The sequence below is a fragment of the Geotrypetes seraphini genome, chromosome 12, assembly GCF_902459505.1.
Source record: "Geotrypetes seraphini chromosome 12, aGeoSer1.1, whole genome shotgun sequence".
In the NCBI taxonomy this organism is placed as follows: Eukaryota; Metazoa; Chordata; class Amphibia; order Gymnophiona; family Dermophiidae; genus Geotrypetes; species Geotrypetes seraphini.
In genome coordinates this window covers 111,283,476-111,300,957 of record NC_047095.1, presented here as the reverse complement: position 1 = coordinate 111,300,957, position 17,482 = coordinate 111,283,476, and the positions used below count along the sequence as shown (strand labels likewise).

Genomic DNA, 17,482 nt, shown 5'->3' with positions numbered 1-17,482 from the left:
TAGGAAGAGGTATGGCCAGTAGGAAAAAGGAGGTATTGATGCCCCTGTATAAGACTTTGGTGAGACCTCATTTAGAATATTGTGTACAATCCTGGAGGCCGCATCTTCAAAAAGATATAAAAAGGATGGAGTCGGTCCAGAGGAAGGCTACTAAAATGGTATGCGGTCTTCATCATAAGGCGTATGGGGACAGACTAAAGATCTCAGTCTGTATACTTTTAATCTGTATACTTTGGAGGAAAGGCGAAAGAGGGGAGATATGATAGAGACGTTTAAATACCTACGTAATGCAAATGTGCTTGAGTCGAGTCTCTTTCATTTGAAAGGAAACTCTGCAATGAGAGGGCATAGGATGGAGTTAAGAGGTGATAGGCTCGGGAGTAATCTAAGGAAATATTTTTTACAGAAAGGGTGGTAGATGCATGGAACAGTCTCCCAGAAGAGGTGGTGGAGACAGAGACTGTGTCTGAATTCAAGAAAGCCTGGGATAGGCACATGGGATCTCTTAGAGTAAGGAAAAGATAATGATTACTGTGGATGGGCAGTCTAGATGGGCCATTTGGTCTTTATTTGCCATCATGTTTCTATGTTTCTAAGTAGGCCTCTGCCTCAGGCACAGGCAGGCTTTGGTAAATCATGCCTTAAAATAGCTATCAGAATGATCACCCTATTTCCACCCCACACCTCTTCAACTTTAAGTGGGAAAACCAGGGTAACATCGGAGATGTCGCAACTGCTGGCTCCAAGCTTTGAAGAAAATTTGTCAAGGCTTGGAGGAATCTATTATTGATCGTTAGGACAGAAAGGTAAAGAATGAAAACACCACTGACTTCCCCTTTTGGGTATTCAGATGCAGCAGAAACAGGCATACATCCTGACAGATGAACAGAGAACCCTCTATGCCCAATATTTACAAAGCTACAGCAACTAGAAAAGGCCACCCACAGTATAATCTCTAGCCTTTAACCATACCCGCAAGAGCTGAAGCAAAAGTTCTCTCACCCTCCTACATTGTGCATGAGGCGGTGCGCTTATGTCCAAGATGAAACTTATCTGGCACTGGTATTGGCATGTTATGTTATTTATACAGGAAGTTCATCCTGCTTCCTCTGTACTTTCTCCATCTCAGCTTCCTTTCCCTCCTCTCCTGCGAGCTGAAATAGAAACCTCCCTGCTGCCATTCCCCCCTGCGCTTCAAAACAGAGGCTTCACATTCCAGGACAGAATTCATCTATCCCCCAACTTTCTCCCCTATTTGTAGAGGAGATGCACTCTGCTGCCATCGCAGTTCCCTCGGCCCAGTTTCTCGCCCTGCTCCGAGACGAGGCAGCGCACCAAGCTGGGCTGGTATAGGGTGGGCACCGTGCCTGAAGAATTGTTGAAGTGGTTGTCTGCGCAGTTTTCTCTTGCCGGGTTAGAGGACCTGCGCCGGGACCGCAGTTGTTGCCGGTCGTACAGCTGCTGCCGAAGCTCTGACACCCGCTCTTCTTTCTGTTGGGGGGACATGGAAAAATGCTTGAGTACCTGAATAAACTCATGTAAACCGTTCTGAGCTCTCCTGGGAGAATGGTATAGAAAACTGAAGAAAGAAAGAAAGAGAAAGGTAAAGAGAAGAAAAAGGCACGAGAGAAGGAGCAAGAGGGTGGGAAGCGATGGAAGAGAGAAAGGAAAGTGAAAGAAGTTTAGTTATTAGTTACTTATTGGAATTGACCGTCTTTATGAAGAGAATCGCCCAAATTTGTATTGGAAGAGAGAAAGGAAGAAGAAAGTAAGGAGAGGGAAAGGAAAAAAATGAAAAAGCGTTGCATGATAGGCAGAGAAAGATGACGACGGAGAAAAGGAAGGGCGGGAAAAAGGAGAAAAGGAAGAGCGAGGAAAAGGACGGAAACATGGAAATTGAAAGAGAAATGTACGAAGACAAAAACAAAGCTATTTCATTCCCATCATAATTTTGCTCCTTGCCACTACAACCTCCACTAACATTCAGAAAAACAAGGCCAACCGCAAGGCAATGGTGGAGAAAGGAAGGTCAGACCTTAGACACTAGCTCTGTGGACGCCTGAACACCCCCAATATCAGTTCTAGCTCCTGCATCATCTCTTCAACCTTTTGGATCCACAGCAGCTGAGAGGAGAGGAAAGATTGAAGCAGCGACATGATCTGATATTAGGATCGCTGAAGCACCCAATAAGGTTGGCGCTAGGGGTGAGATGGGACTAAGTCGCCTCTGTAATGGAAAATGTTTCCATCGCTCCATGGAATCACGGCTGCGTCTCACCACATGAGCAAAGCAATATTGTGTGAATTGAAACAATAGCACCCCCTAATTCTATAAACTTGCGTGCCCAAATTTATGCAAATATACCTGCGCAATTTATAGACCAAGGTCAGTTGGCTGTTAATTGGAGTTAGCCAATTATTGGCTTACATTGGTGTGAAATGACACTGGCAATGAGTTGTCTGCCCAACTGCCCTTAGTTGCTATTCTAGAAGTTGCGAGTGCAATTTCTATTGCGACCAACATTTAGGGGACATAAGAACATAAGAATTTGCCTCTGCTGGGTCAGGCCAAGGGTCCATCGAGCCCAGTGGCCCGCTCCCGCAGCAGTCCATCAGGTCTATGACCTGTAGAGTGATCTTTTGTCTAACCCGTTGATTCCTACTCCTTTATGTCCTGAAAAACCCCTTTTCCCCTTTTATCTATGCCCTTTTTTTGCTCCTATGTCCTCCTTTATCTGTAGCCTTCAATCCCTTTATCCTTCAGGAATTTATCTAGTCCCTCTTTGAAACCCCTTAATGTAATCTGTCCTATTACATCTTCCAGAAGCGCATTCCAGGTATCCACCACCCTCTGAGTGAAGAAGAACTTTCTAGCATTGGTTCTAAACCTGTCCCCTTTCAATTTCTCCGCGTGCCCTCTTATTTTTGTAGTTCCCAGTACGCTGAAGAACCTGTCCCTCTCCACCCTCTCTATGCCTTTCATAATCTTGTAAGTCTCTATCATGTCTCCTCTGAGTCTCCATTTTTGTAGGGAGAAGAGCCCCAGTTTCTCTAACCTTTTAGCGTATGAAAGGTTTCCCATACCCTTAATCATTCGTGTTGCTCTCCTCTGGACCCTCTCAAGTATAGTCATATTCTTCTTAAGATATGGTGACCAATATTGGACACAGTACTCCAGGTGCGGGCGCACCATCGCCCGATACAGCGACATGTTATGTACCCAGGCTATAAAATTCTAGGAGTTAGGTGCAAACTTTGACAACAATCTTTAAACATGGCTTAAGCCAGGGGTGTCCAATGTCGGTCCTCGAGGGCCGCAGTCCAGTCGGGTTTTCAGGATTTCCCCAATGAATATGCATTGAAAGCAGTGCATGCAAATAGATCTCATGCATATTCATTGGGGAAATCCTGAAAACCCGACTGGACTGCGGCCCTCGAGGACCGACATTGGACACCCCTGGGCCTTAAGCGCTTGTGCTTAAAGTTAAGTCATGAAACAGGGATGGCAGTTCTGCACGTACCTGCTGTTCTAGAATTTGCGCTTACCGTGCACCATCCCCGTACCTAAATTCTGGCACTTTCTTGAATCTACCCCAAAACGTGTTTAAGATTCCAGATTCATTGCTGGTTGAGCTTCTCCCGCGTGCACTGTGAGTTGAATGAGCCTCACTGTTTTCTTGTATTTGATGGTGCGTGAGTTAGGTCTATTCTGTCGACCAATGGAGTTCTTCGTTTACTTTTTTTTAAAAACTTGATTATATTATGTAAACCAGTAAAATGATCAAGCGGTATAACAAGATTAATAAACCATAAACCACTGATATCTCTACACTAAAAGCCACTATTAGTCTCGGATGTATCGAATTAATCTGACCTATGCAGAGCGGTCAACTTACCCAATTTGAGGCGAGAGTTTTTAGGCCATTCTTGGATTTCTAACAACCCCATCCTGATGCATCATGGGATCTGTGGCACTGATTCCAATGGGTAGAACCAGAAACCACAAATACCACACTGCTTTGGAGTAGGGTTACCAGACATCCGGATTTCCCTGGATGGCTTTCCAAAACCCGGACTTTGCCCAAGTTTTGAAAAGCTTCCTTGAAATAGTTCATCAGGACATGCATGTGTGGATGCCCTCCTGCCTGACGAGAGCAGGCAGCGGGGGAGGGTGGGACTGGGGCGGGGATAGGGTAGGGTTTGAGGCGGGACTGGGACGTAACAGGGTGGGGATAACTGGGCAGGTGTGGGGGCAGGTCTAGGGGGTCCGGATTTTACTAAAGTACCCTACTTTGGAGTGTAAAGCAGGACTGGCCCACAAGTCTCCCTCCTGGACCTGAGTGCGTTGCAGAGCGGGCCCTGCCACTAGGTGGGCTGGGCCTTCACTTAAGTCCCAAAAAAACAAAAACTATTGTTTTGCTAAAAACTATCAAAAGAACAAAACAATTGGCAAAAAAGCTTATTTAATTTCTTCCCTCAAGAACAAGCATCTGTGTCTAAATTAGAGTGATCTAGACCTCAGTACTGGGCTAACTGTAACGATGTTTCACAGTTTTTACCCCAGGCCGATGATTCATATGTGACAAGTGCCGAATAACTACCTAAATGAGTCTGCCCCATACATCATCGAGTCTTGTCTTTAGAAAATATAATTGTTTGGAAAGGGTGTAATTAATTTGCGGGGCTAAACCCCGTATTGCTCTCGCCAAGCTGAAGGCCTCTAAGATTAATGGCGGACTAAATTTACCAGATTTTTATTATTATTATATCGCATCTTTAGCCAAATATGGAGCTTATTGGATCGTTGATTCTAATCCTCAAGATCAACCAGCATGGTTTGAAATGGAACACTTTTTATGTGCACCACTGCACGTTTCCTGCTTCCTTACAGTGTCAGTAGAAAGTATTCCTTGTTGAGTGCAACGCAGCATGCTTTTCATCTTCTAGATGCAACAGCTGAGATCTCTATTAGTGAAAGCCCGCTCATGTCCCTTTGGAATAACCCTAAAATTCAAAATAAAGGTAGATCCCTCTCATGGAAGAGGTGGCAACGGGCGGGTGTCGAGTTTGCTCATCAATTGATCTCCTCCACCTCATTCGTTCCTTTTGATATTTTTTGTTCTGCATATTCACTTCCATCCTCTATACATTCCCAATGGCTCATGCTTACTGGAATACTGTCTAAGGTACATATGCGCCCTGACTTTATGACCTCAATCCACACTGTTCACCACTGGTCTACTCTGGCCTTAATGAAGGGTAGAGCGATATCTCTTTTTATAGTATTCTAAGGGATCACTCTTTCACTTTTTCACCTCAATCAATGAACCAATGGGACTCGATTCTACAGACTACGCTTTCTGATATAGATTGGGAACTTTTCTGGTCCTCCTCCACAAACCGTCCTCTCCTATCTTCCAGAGTCTCGCAATCAATGTTCTTCGTTATGTGGAATGCAGTATGGACCCCATATCGCATGTGGAAAGCGAAGCTAAAACAAGACTCCACCTGCTGGAACTGTTTGAAAGAGTCTGGAACTCTCGATCACATGCTTTTTCATTGCACTATAGTTCACTCCTTCTGGATTCGTATTTGGGACACTATAAAATCTATTACTAAGTGTTCAGAAGAGATTTCCATGGACATTGTAATTCTTCGTTCTCAACATCCTTGTTTCGCACAAACAAACTGCCCACCTAAACTCATTGATGCCATGTTTGTAACAGCTCTTATGCATATTCTGAAAAATTGGAAATCATCCTCGCTACTTGACTACACCTTTTGGTGGAACTCTCTGAGCATGTATCACAAATTTGAATCTTATGCATATGAGAAAAACATGATTTCTCGACTCTCCACAAACATGGTGCGAAATAAATCACCTTGGTCATTCTTAGATTCATTTGTTCATTCTAACCAGTAGACACTTCTGCCTCTCTATCTCTATCTATCTATCTCTCTCTTTTTCTTTTTCTCCCTCTTTCTTTCCCTCTCTCTTATTTCACTCTCCCTGCTTTTCTGCCTTTCATATATCTTCTATTAGCAGTTACACATACCCTAGATTCTTTTTATTAATCTGGTTGTATGTAAATGATTGTAGATATGGACTTTTTCTACACCATTGTGTCTTATTCAGATTTTGTGTGTTTGAACTGCCTTCTGTAAATTTCTTATAATATTCAATAAAAACTAATGAACTAAAAAAAAAAAAAAAAGAAAATATAATTGTTTGTGAAAAAGACTTAATTTATATTGTGAGTGCTCTTTCAAGTTAAAAGAATTTTAAAAATGCTTATAAGCAAATCCACAGACTATCTTGTAAAAAAAAATGATCTTACAATTTAGTTTGTGGATTTGCTTTATAAAATTCTTTTCACTCGGAAGAGCACTGTGTAAAATATAGGATTATTGAGGGATTAGGGAAGGGAAAGAAAGGTACTAGCCTTCAATCGGGGGTGGGGTGGGGGGGAAGGGGATGAGGGGAGGTGCACAGTTGAAGGTTTGCCTAGTCACACAGGAATAGGCAATTCCGGTCCTCGAGAGCTGGAGCCAGGTCAGGTTTTCAGGATATCCACAATGAATATGTATGAGATGGATTTGCATGCACTGCCTCCTTGAGATGCAAATCTATCTCATGCATATTTATTGTGGATATCCTGAAAACCTGACCTGGCTCTGGCTCTCGAGGACTGGAATTGCCTACCCCCCCTAGTGCATAGATTCCTTGAATTGGCCCTAGTTCATTGGTTCTGTATTTTCCTGTGCCAGGCTTTCTCTCTTTCATCAGCAGTTAATCTAATTTAATCTAGAAAGATTATCTCCTAAACACAAAAAATCTCAAGTACAGGTGCATTTTTCACTCCATGCTAACCTTCCTGGGAGTGAAAACTTGGAACGGCCTGGCAGAAACAATTAGAACAGAGCCTAGCTACACCCTATTCCGGAAGAAACTGAAAACCCTTCTCTTTGATACCTGAACTTTTAAATGAGTCTCTATTTATACCCTTCCTGCTAGTTAGTCACGTTCCCTTCCTCCGTTACCCTGCTTTGCTCTTTCTGTAAGTCGCTTTGAGCCTGAATGGGTATGCGTGATGCACAAATATTAGATTAGATCTATCTGTTCAGTGGTCTTGCCTGCCTCTCTCTTTACCGATCAATTCTAATATCTCTTTATTTCTACCACTTTCCCCTTGCTCCTCATTCCTCAGAAAAAAATTTCTACTCATTGTAGAGTACAACAAAATCTTAAAATTAACATTACATAAAATGTATCACTTTTGCTTTTCTCCTGAATACTCTGTCTTCCTCTTCTTTTTGTCTATCTCTCTCATAACCCTTCCCTTTCCCTATTTTATTTCTCTCTATGTCCTTTACACACATTTTTCCCATTCTCCCCATATCATTTACTCATATTGCTTCCCATCTCTTTCACTCACACCCTTCTTCTTATTTATCTTGTTCGTTCCCTCTATCCTCAGTATTCCGCTGGTCATGACCTATTCTCTTCTTCCTCTCCATTTCCCCTTCACTTTCAGCATTCTCCCTCTCTCACCTCGGATATGATTTTCTCTAGTTCCCGGTTCTCCTTCTCCAAGAGACGGGATTTCTCCTCCTCGTTGTTGTTCGTGGAGGAACCTGTCTTCATGGTGTCCTGTTGTTCAGATTGCCACTCCCCACGGGTTATCAGCCGCCGCATCTGTAAGCAAGATGCAAAATTATACAGATGCCATGAGAAGAGAGAAATATTTTTAACTTCCATCCTACTACTACAGCTACTCCCCATGAGTGGTTTGGTTTGGCTTATATCCCGTTACAAACTACATACAAAATTACAACTAAAAATATCAAACAATAAAACATCGGTGACCAGCACCTTCCTATCAGTAATCTCTATTCTTCCTTATTCATTGAATCTCATGCCTTGTATTTCATCAAGCAAAAGAGATATCGTTTAAGAAATCTCTTAAAATTTTGTTGATTTTGTTGTTGATCAATATACCCAGGGAGGTTGTTCCATCTTTTGGGCCCAATACAGTGGAAAGTACTATCTCTGGAAGATGTAAGCCTCAGCTCTCTTACAGACGGGATATCCAGACCCAATTGTTCTGCAGACCGAAGCGACCAAGACAGGACCTGCGGCAGAATACTCTGGACAAGATGTTTGGGAGCTAGATTGTACAGACACTTGTAAACCGTTAACGATAACTTGTAGCGTATCCTATCCCTCACCTTCAACCAGTACAAGCTTACAAAATATTCTGTCGCATGCTCCCGTCTTTCCAGTCTAAACAGAGTCCTGACCATTGAATTCTGGGCAACCTGGAGCACGCTTAGGGCCGACCCTGGCACCCCCAGGAGCACCAAACCACAATAGTCGAGAACTGCCAGAACAATTGTCTGCAAACCCATCCTGAACAAGTGGGCTGACAAATATGGCCTAAGCAGTTTACAAAATTACATACAAATCAACTTAAGCTCCATATATGAAGGATAGCAGACCAGATTTCAACACAGGAAGTCATTAATAGTCAGATGCATTTTCAACATATTCTTGAAATTCATCCTCCCAGCACAATATCCCCAAATTCCAGGAAGGCATTAGCAAATTGTTGCATTTTCAACATTTTCTTGAAATTCATCCTTCCAGCGCAAAATACCAGGCAGCGCATTCCAGAGCTTAGCGCCTGCCACAGACAGCATTATTGCCCCGATCCTAACATGAGAGATTGACTTTAGAGAATGACACGGTGACAAAATTCATCACCGTTCCCGTCCCCGCGGATAACCGCGGGAAACCATCTTCATGTCATTCTTTAAGGAGAGAGGGAAGAAGCAGAGTATGAATGGCCACAACCACTGACCCGCAAGCTTTGCTTTGAAGAATGCTGGTGTAGAAGGACCGAGGTTGAAACAGACACTACAGAAAGACAGTCTCTGGTATCCAGAGCAGATATTGTGATGTCATAATGCCTCATTCCACCAGTGCCTAAGAGCCAATCACATCAGTGATGTCACAATGGCTTCATTATCCTTGGCTCCCATAAGAATCAGAGTATGAATGGCCACAACCACTGACACGCAAGCTTTGCTCTGAAGAATGTTGGTGTAGAAGGACAGAGGATGAAATAGACACTAGAAAATGATATGGGTTTATTTCCCACGGTTATCCGCGGGGACGGGAATGGTGAAGAATTTTGTCACCGTGTCATTCTCTAATTGACTTCTTATTCTCTAAACTCAATTTCATACTATTTTCTGATCTCAAACATTTTCTGGGTTGGTACATTAAAAAAAACAAAACCCTGTAGTACCATCGGACATGCATGATATAAAATCTGATGTATGGTTGAAAGAATCTTAAAATGTACTCTTTGCTGCATGGGTAACCAATGCAATTGTTTCACCATTGGAGTTATACGAGTCATTCTTGAAACCCCAGTAATCAATTCTGCAGCAGAGTTAAGGACATTTTCACTGAAATTGACAGAAGAACACCCCAATCTTATTCATTGCACCGTCATTCCCCTAAAGCTACAAACTACCATGCCCTTATTCAGCTGTGGTAGTATTCATTGGTGTGTGCTGTATGGATTATTACTACCTGGGTAAAATCTTATAGGGTGCTTTCTGCGCTCATGCACTGAGAATATACCCAGGAGAACTCCTTATATAAAAATTTTTTTAGGAAGTTCCCATGAACTTATTAATCACCCTGTGTAAACCATATTAAATCTAACTTAATACAATTTCTTCCTTTTGAATGGTAGGTGTGCATGTGCGAAGATAGAATACAAAGGACTAGGAGCAGGTCTTTGGGATTGATTTGATTTGATTATTACTACCTGCACCATTTGGAATATTAATGAGAAACCATCACAATGAACGTTGGCATCAAGTACCTCGCATCCACAGTCTTTTTGGTTTTGGTTGCACCTTGGTTTCCTGTGGAACATGTTGGTTGGGGGCGGGGGTTTTGTTGCTGGTTTTCTAAATATTGGCCACTGTTTATGAGAACATGTCCCCTTTGCAGTCTATTAAGGTATTTTAATGTGAATCTGACGTGGAGGGTTAGATCTCACAGAAAAAAGGTTGCCCGATTATGCTTATAGGAGGAGTTCTTGCCACCAGAGGACCCTTGCTGGTGGTGGGGCTTGGGGATCCCCTCTAGTTTGGGTTGGCCTGGGGTGTAGGGGCCAGTGGCCCACCCGAACTTTGAGGTTTGGCTACGCCTCTGCTATCTTGACAAATGTCTTATCCCTTACGTCTCCCCTCAGGCATTACGATCTAACAGTCGAAACTTATTAACTATTCCATTCACTAGGGAGCTATTTTACGATATTACAAACAATACTATATTCTCTGTCAGAGCCCCACCCTATGGAATGCTGGCCCATTGGATATCAGACTGGAAGAATCATTGGCCAAATCTAAGACTAAACTAAAAACTTTCTTATTTAGGGATGCATTTCTAACATGAGAATGGGCGATCCATCCAACCTACTCACTCCGTTCACAGTAATGAATACCAACTGCTTTTAAGACGCGTCATCCTTTCCTCCTTTGTTTTCTCGTTGCCCTCTTACCACCCTCTTTTATTTATTTTATCTCGATATAGTTTACTCTTTTATCCCTTGATCCTCTTGTTTCTGTATGTTTGTCGTATCTACTGAATCCCAATATAACCGTTACAACCAGATGAGTTTTCTAGTAAAATGTCTGAATTTAAAAAATCCATGGAAGAATTCAGAGCAGATATAAGAAAAACAAAAATTGGTAAATTCAAACGAGATGAGGGTGATTACATCCGGGGGTATGTTTACCCCTGGATGGATCGCAATAGACGTTCTCGACAACCTAGGAAAACCACTTATGCACAGTCCTCTAGTGGATCTAGTGGAGAAGATCCCAGTACTGACTCAAGTAGCTCAACAATGACAGGTCCAATTCAAACCCGATCCACCACTGTAAATTTTCAAGGGACGGCCTCCCACAAAACAGGAGGTCCTCGGTCTGCCAGGGGGAGGCGGCCTCCGAAACCCTGAGTGTAGGTAATAATGTATTCAACTTGTCCAGTAGAAGTTTGACAACTGATGAGGTCGCTGTTCTTTCCAAAGGGTTGTCATTTGTCCCTTTCACAAATTACAACCCTTTGGATACCAGAATTAGCCTATATAAACTAATCAGAAAGTGTAATCTCAAACTATACTTTCAAGATCAATCATATGATTCTGGCCCCATGGAGTTACATAAATCTTCTACATGGAATCCCCCTGGGCCGTTGGATCCACACTTACAAGTTTTCCACAATCTAGTTGAGAGAGACATTTTGAATCTAGAACGCCAACCCTCCCACAGCAGACGCAATATGTCATCAGAATTGATCACAGCCTTAAATACCTTGGCTCATGATCCAAAAATTGTTATTAAGGCGGCTGATAAGGGAGGGGGTATCGTCGTCCAAGATACAGATGCCTATGTGGCTGAAGCCCGTAGGCAACTCAGTGATAGGCATTACTATTTAGCTTTGCCCTGTGATCCCACAGTAAGCATTTCTGACGTCATCCACCATATCCTTTTACAGGCATTGGAACAGGGGACCATCACTGACAGGGAGTACCGTTTTCTTCATCAAAACCACCCTACTATCCCTGTGATATACTTCGTCCCCAAAATCCATAAACATCTGACTAATCCTCCCGGGCGCCCCATTGTTTCTGGCATTGGTTCTGTTCTAGAGCCACTGTCAGACTTTGTAGATTTCTATTTGAAACCTTTAGTGTCTGGTGCTAAGTCCTATGTAAAAGATACCACATCTATGTTAGTCTGGCTTCAGGAGCCACATTGCATTCCTCCAGGAGCGCTGCTAGTCACGCTTGACATCCAGGCTTTATATACCAATATTCCTCAACGTAGTGCAATTGAGGTGGTGCGTAAATATCTTGACACCCTTCAATTATCTAAAGCCAGAGTAGATTTTCTAGTCTCCATAGCTAGCATCGCTCTTCAACATAATTATTTCATGTTTGATGTTGACTTTTACCAACAAATACAGGGAACTGCAATGGGGGCTACCATGGCCCCGTCTCTGGCATGTCTGTATGTTACAGACTTTGAGGACATTTTCTTGTACCCATCTATATACTTTTCAGAAGTGTACACGTGGAAACGATATATAGATGATGTTTTTTTGATCTGGACTAACACCATTGATTTATTCCACCAATTTCTTCAGTGGCTCAACACATGCAATTCACATCTGCAATTCACTGCATGTACTTCATACACCCATATAGCTTTTTTGGACATTCATATTACCATCAATCAAGGGGCTTTTTCTACCACCATTCATCGTAAGCCCACCGACAGAAATACGTTGCTGCACTATGAGAGCTATCACCCTCGCCATCTGAAGAACAACTTACCAGTGGGCCAATTCTTAAGATTGAGGCGCTTGTGTAGCACCAGAGAAGAATTTAAACTCCGGGCAAGAGACATGTGGCAACGGTTTAGTGAACGTGGGTACCCCTATAATATTATCAAAAAAGCTTATAAACGGGCTTCATATGCCCACCGGGAGTATCTGTTACAACCATCCTCTGATCAAGGTGAATCCCGTTTGGTGTGTACACTGCCCTACTCATACCAAGCGTTTCACATCAAAAAAATCATAAACACACACTGGCACCTTCTTCAGGTACATCAATGTTTGGGGCAACAACCCCTCTTTGCGTATTCCAGGGGTAAAAATCTTCGGGATTCTGTATCCACGTCTCACTTTGTTAGTCCACCAGGTGATATTTTGATACCCGAGCCTAAAGGACATTTCAAGTGTGGCAATTGTACTGTGTGTATGCATGCCTTGGAAACTACTAGAATCCACCACCCTATGTTACCTAAGCAACATGTAATACAGCATTTTTCGGATTGTGATACCCAAGGGGTTGTTTACCTCATTCGTTGTCCATGCAGTTTGTTATACATTGGACACACTACCAGAAGCATAAAAACACGTATCATAGAACATCTAAGCAAAATCAGAAGGGGGGATATCAATGCCCCCTTAGTCCAACATTGGCAGGCCACTTCGCACCAGTTACAAGATCTACAATTTGTGGTATTAGAGGTGGCCCGAGGTATTAGAGGAGGCAATTCTCAAGCATGGCTATGGAAACGCGAGCAAAGTTGGATTTACTACTGGCAGACGGTATTTCCCTCTGGTTTGAATAAAGAAGTGGAGTGGTGGGCGTTCCTTCATTGATTGACATCTACTCTTATGTATAAATGCCGGGTGCTCAGCTGAGCACTTACGTCACAGGAAACTGAAAGATTACAGAATCAACAGTAGGTGTCCCGCCGTCAGCGTCGAGAGTTTGGTAAAGTTTTTTGGCTAAGGCTTTGATATTTATTACTGAATTCTGATACTCCCATGCACTTTGTTTCTTTGATGTTGCAGGACTTATATACAATTACTAGCAGTGAATATACAGTTTTGCGAGTGGGTTCTCTGAAGAAGCCGGTGAGGCGAAACGCGTCAGGACCCAGTTACACCTATGCATGCTCTATATTTCAGCTAAGTTGCTCACACTTTTTTTGAAGCTTTAACTACTTAAAGTCATTTACAAATTGGATTTACCGTTTTTGGACTTATGAACTTTATAAACCAATTTAGTAGCACTTCACAACATCTTTTACAACCCGGTGCAATGATTGATACCATTTAAGTCTCTTTAGGGCTTTTGCCTTTATTGAGTTCTTTACCTTTCCATCGTGGAATCTGAGCACCATTGTATGATAAAAGACGTTTGAAGCATACATTGTTCCTTTACGTGTTACTCTGTTGTCGTATCTACTGAACATATATAGATATATATATATATAACATTTTTTTCCATCTTATAAATTTTTTTACTAATGTAAACCGTCTAGGTACAAGTTGATAGGTAGTATAGCAAGTATAGAATAAACTTGGAAACTATCAGCATATCTAGATTTTTAATACTTCTTTAGAAACAACTTACCAGTCTCTACATTTTCCCCCTCTTTTACAAAGGTGCGTTAAGCTTTGTAGCCCACGCTAAATGCGAACGCATGCATTTTATCCTGTGGAAGCGTTAGCATGATTTAGCGTGCTAAATCTGCACTAAAATGCTTAGGGCGCCTTTGTAAAAGAGAGCCTTAAATATCTGGGATGTGATCCAGAGTCGGTCCACCCTGGTGATAACATGCATGAGCGAGATGGATAAGACGTTATTAATGAAACTTTACTTTAAAAATAGGCTAATGAAATTTTGCGGAGATTTAGTCAGGATTTTTCCGGATGTCTCTAGAACCACTCAATTGAGAAGGAAAGAATTTCTGAAATTAAAGGATAGAGTTTTGGCTCTAGAGGCATCCTTTTACCTGAAATTTCCCTGTAAATGTTTGGTTAAATTACAAGAGATTGAGTATGCCTTTTGGGATCCTATACAACTACAATTTTTAGTAGCAAGAGAACAGGAATGAGTTTGTTTCATCCAGCTGAGAATAAGAGGAGGAATTAAATTAATATCCCATTTAGTAAGGAAAGATTCAAGGTTGTTAGTATGAACCGAGAATTATTGTCCTTTAGTTTTCTTGAATTTATTTGATTAGAAATAGTAACATGTTCTCCCCATTAATGTGGGCTTAAAAGGAATTATGTATGTATGATTTGATTATGTATTGTTTTTGTGTGATTTCCTTTTTTCCTTTGGAATTATTGGATATTGTAATGTAATCAAAATTATAATAAAAAAAAATATCTGGGAGTGATTATGGACTCTTCACTAACGTTTGGAGACCACACGTCATTAAGGCAGGCTTCTGTACCCTTAGACAACTCTATTCGGTGAAAAAGTACTTCACTGAGGAAGCATTACAAACATTCCAGGAATTAGGCTCTTTGGGAATACACGACTTTATAATTATGGAACAATGCTTTCCATAAAATTTCACTGGTTGCCGATTACTATCAGAAGTACCGTAAATTTAATTTGCTTTGTTTGCAGGTGCCTCTTTATCTTAGTAAATGGGCATCACTGCTTGAGGTCTCTGCAAGATTTTAGAATGAAATCACCTCACTTTTCAGTGGCACTTTGGGCAGCTCCCAGGGAAAGAGTCTGCTTATGTTTGGCGCCAAAACTAGGGAATGACTTACCAAAAGAAATTTGGGCTGAAATCAGCCATAAAAGGTTTTAAATGCAGGTTGAAAGCCCACTCCTTTTGAATGACATTTGGACTGTCACCTTCATTGGAGGCAGACTGAGCTGCACTTCAGGGAAACCTCTGTTTGACTTATTTTATAGATGAGATCTTGCTTTCAGAATCGGGAATATAGTATGAGTGAATGGGATCTTAGGAGCATGAGTTAAGTGTGTCCTGTTTAATGGAGCTCTTTGCTTTCTAAGCATATAGATTGTAAATTTGTAAACCGTTCCAGTAAGGCCAGGCTAGGGTTAGTGGATTTCCGGATTTCCCCAGACATGTCCTTCTTTTGAGGACATGTCCGGGGGTCTGGATGGCTTTTCAAAACCTGGCGACAAATCCCCACGGGGCAGGAGGGCATCTGTGCATGCCCGCGTGTCATTGCGTTGCATCTGCGCATACGTGGAGGCCCTCCTGCCCGATGAGAGCAGGCTGCCGGGGGGGGGGGGAGGGGGAGGCAGGGCGGGGTTAGTACAAAATCCATGAGGTTCCTGTCCCAAGACACACAGCCTGGGGCAGAACTCCTGCTTCCTGTTTCAACAGTGGAAGCCCCCTTCCTGCCGTAACATACCTTAGGAACAAAGAGCACCACCAGTGTGATGTAGGCCGAGAAAACCACTGCAAGCGCGGCAAAGGCAAAGGCTGCGTCCTGCTGACTGTTAAGTATCATGGTGACAGGAGCTGTGATCAGACAGAGGATCTGGAGAGAGAAAGAAGGATCTAATAATTCACTTCTACGCCGCATAACCGAGAAGTTTCAAAGCGGTTTGCATACATTTTAAAAACACCATACAAAAGGATCAGTTTGCTTAAATACTAAAACAAATTTCACCATATTCTATATGCCTTCTATATGGCCGTGCTTTCTGAAAGCCAGTAACTGCTTAACTCTGATAGAGGCTAGGGTAGCTTCCAAATTTGGCTGTCTCAGTTACTTTAGGGCTGCCTCCCTGTCGTGCTTCAGAGATGCTTTTTAGACGCTTACTGAACCTGAGGTAGTGATCACATGATTGTAGTGTAAATGGTAGTTGCTAATTGATATCGGTAATTTGCCTGGTAGACTTTATATTGTTGCAAGCTGGGAATTTTAATTGAAAAAGATTTGTGGTGGAATATCTGTTGGAGGCACCCTGGAGTGAGATGGCCAACTCTGTTACAAAGTCGGGGTCATTCCCCGTCAGGATCTTCAAGCCGCGAAGCCTAATTTAAACTCGATCCTTACGGTTATTGGCAGCCAATGTAGTTTTATATAGTAGGGCTGTAGGTGTTCCGATTTCCATAGTCCGTATACAAGTCTTGCTACTGCATTTAGATATTTCTTCCATTCTGATACTTACAGCTACATTATAAATTGCCATGCCCACTGCTCGATGGTCGTTAATTTTCTCAGTGGAGACGCTCTTGGTCTCATATGCTAGGAATATTCCCAGCAGCAAGAGGAGCCCCTTATATCCGTAGACAACACCTGCAAACAGAAACAGAGAGAGGTTTGAACGTGAAGGATCATCTCTGGCACACCGCTACACAACTTGGTAACAGTGGGGCAAAGAACAAAAGGGAAATATTAGGGCATCATTAACTTCCACATACTGTAGCAATAAGGCAGCATGTTGTAATTATTACTAACTCGAGGAAGTATGTGGCACAGTGGTTAGAGCTACAGCCTCAGCACGCTGCTCCTTGCGATGCTGGGAAAGTCACTTAATCCTCCTATTGCCCCAGGTACATTAGATAGAGTTAGAGCTCGCCGGGACAGATAGGGAACTATGATAAAGTTCCTGAATGTAAAAACCACTTAGGATATACAGCAGGGGTAGGGAACTCCGGTCCTCGAGAGCCGTATGCCAGTCGGGTTTTCTGGATTTCCCCAATGAATATGCATGAGATCTATTTGCATGCACTGCTTTCAATGCATATTTATTGGGGAAATCCAGAAAACCCGACTGGAATACGGCTCTCGAGGACTGGCGTTCCCTACCCCTGATATAAAGTGTTCCCCCGTGAATTTGCGGACTCAGTTATTCGAAGTATTTTCTGACTGCCTCTTCCGGTCAGAAAATACAAGGAATGCGTCAGTGAATCAGCCTTCTGCACAGCCGATTCCTCCTCCTCTCCCCACCGGAGCATTCCGGGTATGATTTACTGCACCCATCGGCGCCCCAGCTGCCCTCTCCTGCCTTTTTACAGACTCAAAACTGCATTTGCGGTTTTCGAAATTCAGGGGTGTTCCTGGAAATTTCAGGGGAGTACTGTACATGGT

General features: G+C 42.6%; 1 protein-coding gene across 1 annotated transcript in view; it reads right to left on the bottom strand.

Moving 5' to 3' along the window:
• Positions 1–524: 524 nt before the first annotated feature.
• The window catches only part of GABBR1 (gamma-aminobutyric acid type B receptor subunit 1), a 169,916-nt gene continuing 152,958 nt past the window's right edge, over positions 525–17,482 (bottom strand). The window contains exons 15-18 of the mRNA XM_033915912.1: positions 16,560–16,687; positions 15,794–15,922; positions 7,553–7,696; positions 525–1,491 (exon numbers count right to left, since the gene is read on the bottom strand). Coding sequence (XP_033771803.1) covers positions 1,252–1,491; positions 7,553–7,696; positions 15,794–15,922; positions 16,560–16,687 — 641 coding nt within the window. The 3' untranslated portion in view covers positions 525–1,251. The remainder of the gene's footprint in view (positions 1,492–7,552; positions 7,697–15,793; positions 15,923–16,559; positions 16,688–17,482) is intronic.